The 6,292-nt window shown below is 42.7% G+C and overlaps 1 protein-coding gene across 2 annotated transcripts in view; it reads right to left on the bottom strand.

Moving 5' to 3' along the window:
• DDX28 (DEAD-box helicase 28) overlaps positions 1-6,292 on the bottom strand; it is a 53,197-nt gene that overhangs the window by 11,436 nt on the left and 35,469 nt on the right. For both annotated transcript variants that reach the window (XM_085889126.1, XM_085889127.1), the window contains exons 11-14: positions 5,669-5,765; positions 4,468-4,622; positions 3,389-3,481; positions 2,167-2,319 (exon numbers count right to left, since the gene is read on the bottom strand). In XM_085889126.1, coding sequence (XP_085745252.1) covers positions 2,167-2,319; positions 3,389-3,481; positions 4,468-4,622; positions 5,669-5,765 — 498 coding nt within the window. The remainder of the gene's footprint in view (positions 1-2,166; positions 2,320-3,388; positions 3,482-4,467; positions 4,623-5,668; positions 5,766-6,292) is intronic.

Here is a 6,292-nt window from a genome sequence, read left to right as displayed (position 1 = left end):
TCGCTGTCTGTGTCGCTCTCTGTCTCTCTCTCTCTCTCTCTCTCTCCGTCTCCTTCCGTCTCTCCGTGTCGCTGTGTCTGTCTCTGTCGCTGTCTCTCTGTCTGTCTGTCTCTCTGTCTCTCTCTCTCTCCGTCTATCTCTTTCTCTTTCTCTGTCTCTGTCTCTCCGTCTCCTTCCGTCTCTCCGTGTCGCTGTCTGTGTTGCGCTCTCTCTCTATATCTCTATATCTATCTCTCTATCTATCTCTCTATCTATCTCTCTATGTCTCTATGTCTCATATGTGGCAATTTCAATTGCCGCCATGCTAATTGTAATTGGTTGGCATAAAATCATTCCTTTTCTCCAACAGCCTCATCTCAGATCATCAATTTGGATTCAGACCTCAACATTCTGCCGTGGACATGCTGCTTCTACTCTCCCAACAATGGTGGAAGTCCTCAATATCAGACATGAGATCAGGGCCATCTCCTTAGACATACTTTGAACTTTTGATTTTGACTGTCATCCTGTCTTGCACTCCAAACTGTGCAATCCAAGGCCAACTCCACACATGATTGACTGATGTCCTCATAGCCAACGTGTGGCTCTCAACGGAATCCTTTCATCTCCTCTGTTCCAGGTCCAGTCCTATTCCTGATCTTCATAAATGATCCCTCTGACTCTGGAAAATCCCCTTTATCTATGCTGAAGACTCCTCCTTCTACTGCAACATCCTTCATCCTTCAGACAGGCAGGCTGCAGCCTCTTCCCTCCCCTCAGACCTTGACAAAATCACTCGCTGGTCAAATACTTGGAATATGTCTTTCAATCCTGACAAATCTATCTATCTCTTTCTCTCTCCCAACCTCTTTCCAAAAGAACCATCTGGCAACCTCTCCTTCCCCCTAACTACTTTCTTAACAATCCCCTTGAGGAAAATCGGTCAACTCCTGGGTCTCACAATCTGCTATGATCCTTCTTGGGAAAACTCTTTTCAGAGTTGGCCTCCAAAGCCAGCCGACTGGGCATTCTCCATCATACAAAGTCTTTCCTTGGCCCACCTTAACTCCTATCCACCTACAAGGGCTTCATCCGCAGCTTGATGGAGTACGGTTCTCCCCTCTGGGCTGTCTCCCCTTCCTCACACCTTTCTCAGCTTGACCTTGACACCATGGAAACCAAAACCTTCAAGGTCATTGAAATCTCCAGTGCTGAAGCTGAATTTATGGCCTATCACTTTCCCACCGCAAACAGGTCGGTGGTCTCTCGGTCTTCAACCTCCTCCTTTCTGGTGTTGCACCCTCTGCTTTCCGTGCTTTGTTTCCCTCAGGATTCTGCAAGGTGCACATGGTCCACCATCAACCACCTTCTGGTGAAACCTCCTCAATCCAGGATGTCTGCTCACCTCCATTCATTCGTTTCTCTTTGTTCCTGCCTGTGTAACCAACTTCCACATTCTCTTCAATCTCATTCTTTCTTCCATGATTAGCAACCCCCCCCTCACCCCTTTCCCTCCTAAATTTCAAGTTTTTTTCTTCCTGAGGGTTCCCTTCTGTATCCATCTCATCCACCTCATGCATCCTTTCCTGGCACCATTCCTCACCTCACTCATTGTTCTTCAAAATCTCCCTTTGTCTTGTCCTTTGGCTCCATTATTGGTGTCCCCTGCCCCTGCTGTTCCTTTTTCCCTGTTACGTCCTGATCCGTTCATTGTACTAGCTCTTCCACGAACCTTGACTATGTATACAAAAAGACATGCTGAGTATTTTCCCCAAGGTACTCACACTTCACTCATCGAAAGTTTAAAAAAAAAAAAAAAAAAATGTTGCTTTATCTGCTTGTCACAAACACTTGTACTAATATATATTTTCAAAAGCATGAAACAAATGTGGATTTCATCATAAGTTTTGACAAGTGCTGTAAATTAAATAACCAGGTTTCTAACAGCAACTTTTAAGCAAAGTGATAAAAGTTTACACCCACTGAGAACCTGTCCCACTTTCACCGATACCTTTTCTTCTCGTGCTACAGTGTGTACATTAACTTGTTTCCTGTTTGACCCACTTTATTAGTTGACATATTTCAACCAGTTCTGCTCTTCCATGAACCTCAAGCACCTTGATATAAATAAATAAAATGCAACAATCAGAACCTCCGACTCATCGACTCCACCAACTGTCATCTCACCTCAATCTTTTGCACCAACTTGACCTCCCACTTGCAGCTCACAAAGCTCACAACAGAGCCTGAAGTCAAGCAACCCACACGACCAACCCGCCCAGTTCGGTGGATGTAGTCTGAAAGTGATGGTGGAAATTCATAGTTGATAACGCGGCTCACCTGGACAGAACAACATGGAAGTTTATTTTTAGCACCTGTCAAAATGAAGTTGAAATAAATGCTTAATTCGAGAAGTCGATGGCACGCCATCACAAATCCCCACACTTCCCACCTAAACAAAGTTGAAAGATGGTCAAAAGTTCCACCCAATATCATGACCAAATAGCCAATATCAAATGAGTTAAATTTTCCCCCATTTTCACCCCTGTGACCTAAGTCTCCACCCCCTGGGGCATGAGCCGTGGGTGAAATCAAAAAAAATCATCAAAAATTTAATGCGTCTCCCAATGTTTATTACATGTACAGTTTAATTTTAAAATGATCAAAAATGTGCCCGTAATTTAATTTTTTCGTATTTGACCTTTTGACCCTGAAGCAAGGCCCCAGGGGGTGGGTGATCATAAAATAATGATACTGCTCTCGCACCTTCTTGGCAATGTGGTGATCATAAATACCAAGTTTGGTGAATTTCTGCACAACCATCTAGGCTAGGAGGAGATAGCGTAACAGAGAGAGCAGATTACAATATCCCCCGTTTCTTTAGCTGATATTATCTGGAATTAGAATTCCAGATAAGGTATTGTAATTGTGCAGCGTCCATCTCCTATTTTGAATTCTCCGGCCAAGTGACTGGGTCGATCCGGCTGAAATTTTTTGGCAACATTCCACTCCTGACTGGTAATGGGGATGACAAAACTTGTTCCGTTCATGTGACTTGAAGTAGGTCAAAATGACAGACTTAGTAAATTCCTTCAAAAATCATCTTCTCCACACCCACCAGTCAGAATGCTCCCACATTCGGGTTACAACATTAGGTCAGGGTAGGGATGTTAAATTGTGGAGGTCATGCCGATCATGTGACTGGAAGTGTGTCAAAAATGGTGGACTTGGTAAATTTTTGGGAAAATCGTGTAAATTCCTTCAAAAATTTTCTTCACCAAACCCACCAGTCAGAATGCTACCAAATTTGGCTGACACTATTAGGCCAGGGCCCAGATAAGCTACAGGTCCAACAGTCTTTTTTTTTTCTTCTTCTTCAAAAGGCATGGGGGATAACAAGCGCAATTACCTGTGGTGTATCCACACCCCGTGACGATGTGTCCGTGGACACAAGGATGTTAAATGAGCCAGTGTGAAACTTATGCAGTGTGGCTGCACGAGCCTGTCAAAACAGATGCATCAAACCAAAATGTCAATTTCCAAGTTTCTCCATTAAACACGCTCGGCAACTGACAAGAAACATTCAGTAAATAAACACACGGACAAATCCGAAATGAGCTTCAACTACAAATGTCCTTTGTATAACTTGCATGTGATTCATGAAGTATCAGCAAATGATAGCCAGCCACAGTTGGCGCTGCCATTATAATAGCCAAGTTGGAACTCCTCCAATTTGTGCAATCTCAGTTCGATTCCCAAAGAAATAACATTCGACTCCAAACAAATTTTTCAACATTCACTCCACCATTCATCGGAGCAGTTGGATCAGCTTTCTAAATCGCTTATGAATTCCAAACATTCGATACATCTTTATAACGAAAGCATATCATTAGGCTTTGGCAGGTAACACTGTTTTCAATGCCTGTTCAATTCCTCACATCATTTTAAACATGAAGAAATGATGCAATGACAACTTCGAGACAGAAACACGTCGTCAACAGTTTCACTTCATAACCGTTTGTACCAATCAATACAGTTACCTCGGAATAAGGGTTGCAGCATCAAGGCCCGGCTTGTTTGGAAGAGGGGACGTCACGCTTGAACCCCTGGCTCAAACTGTGATGAACCCAGGTTTACATCCCATATTATATTTATATGGTGATGTGTCGAATGTTTCCTCAATGCCCTTGTATTTAATGTGAAAGAATATCGATTGTCTCCCAAAATCTTCCTTTTCAATGTCATTTTAGCTCACCACAAGACAACCGTTATTATTTGTTTATTTTCTTTTTTTTACATCCATCTAACTTGTTCGTCACAAGACGGTGCATATTAAATGGAACTGGACGAATTAAAATTGTACTGTATTTGACTTCAAGGTAAATAGCTGCATGTATAAAACTTATTTGACAACCCACATGAGACAAAAAGCCACTGTTCTAACGACATAATGGATAATGGAAAGAAACAAAAAATGGCACACAATACCTCAGAAGACATTGAGCCGTGCAGACGAGAGTGAGGAATTTTCTTCTCCTCAAGAACATATCCGAGCCAGTTGACAGTTGAAGCCTTGTTACAAAACACCAAAGTGCCCGTCTTCTGCTGCTCCGGACAGTTCTTTAACAATTCCAGTAATGCGTCTGCGCATCACACAATACGCATTACCTCCTGCAAAATACTTCCTCAAATTACCATCACGTAGCTATGAAAATGGGAAATGGGAAGAGGAAGGGGGCTGGATAGGATACACGTGTTGGAGATGACATGCGTGGTGAGGAAACAAGAAGAATAATAAGTGTGTACAGATCAGAAGGGGTGAGGAACGGGGGCAGCCGATTCCACCATTTATAATTATGTCATGTGGCCCATTGGACTCATTTTATTGGGGAAAAATGAGCATTTTTGCAACTTAAAAAAAATTCTCAATCATACAGACACCTTCCATGTTTGGTCATTGTTGCTTGGAAGAAGGGGTGACAGGATTGTACAAACTACACTGTAATATTCTGATTTTATAATCGCACTGCACCCAAAAGCTGCAAGCAATTAAATCATCAAAATAAATCCCATTAGCAAGAGTGCAATTCATCATCATTTTGTCCGCAGCCTGTGGCTGGCTGCTGGCTGCATCATTGCTGGGAGTGCAGCTGTACTGCTGATGCAGTGCCCCCGTTTCCAGGAAGCTGGTACTCATTTTGACAACCTCGGAAGGATGACAGGCTGAGTCAACCAACCTGGTGTTATTTAACGGGTTAACAGGGGCTTTAACTCAAGACCCTAAGATCTTAAGCCAGCCACCTTAACCGTAAAGCCAACACCAGGCTTACAAGTGTAAGTCACAAGGAGCAAAATTTCAAAGTAATAATTAATTAATTTACATACATACAAACATATACATGTAGTGGGTACCAGGAAGCAAATGCCACAACACCAGCTATTTCTGCACGAATTCTGGCCAACAGGAAATGTCTGCCACACATTAACCTGTCTGTGGTACACAAAACAGCTGGGGGTAGGCAGGAACAATTTGAATTTAAAAAAAGCATCTTCTTGCTAAATAGTTGCATCGGCTCCACATATTAAGCACGAGCTTATCAGAGCTACAGCCCCTATTCCATGCATGACATTGTGCTCATCAAAATTGCAAAGGTTGGGAGGTCATTAGGGTTTCCGTCATTATACTTACTCAGCTTCTGGTAATTCCGGAGACGCATGAAGGTTTGCAGCACGTGTGATGGGATGCAGTGCAGGTTCTGACTCTTTATTGTCACAAACACAGATGCCTGTGAAGAATATCAACTCGTACTTCTTGGACTTGAGGTAGACTTCTGTCTTAATCAGCAAAAGCAGATGAAAACTAGAACGGCACTCAGTCGAGTGCATACCTCCAACCAGACTGACCAGTTGATGTTTTGCATCCCACTGATAAGCCAGATCTGCATTCACACCTGAACCAAAATCTAATCGGCTCGTTTGTGTCACATACCCAACTCATCTACCTATTTTTGTCATAACCCATCAACAACATTTCGAAATATCATGCAATACACATATCATGGGTCATGGGTGAGTACATAACCTCTGTCCATCTGTGGTGGCAGAGGTAATTTCAAAATAAAGACCAATAACTGCACCAAAGTCCCAACAACAAAGCCAGACATAACCACACACACACACACACACACACACACACACACACACACACACACACACACACACACACACACACACACACACACACACACACAGTAAGTACTTAACAAAAGCTGTTTTATTTGAAGTTATAACCTTAACTTATAAGCAATTGACT

Source organism: Eptatretus burgeri, chromosome 7, assembly GCF_056783735.1.
Source record: "Eptatretus burgeri isolate ZD-2024b chromosome 7, Ebu_testis_v1, whole genome shotgun sequence".
Taxonomy (NCBI): Eukaryota; Metazoa; Chordata; class Myxini; order Myxiniformes; family Myxinidae; genus Eptatretus; species Eptatretus burgeri.
Note: the sequence above shows the minus strand (reverse complement) of the source record. Positions and strands in the feature narration are given on the sequence as shown.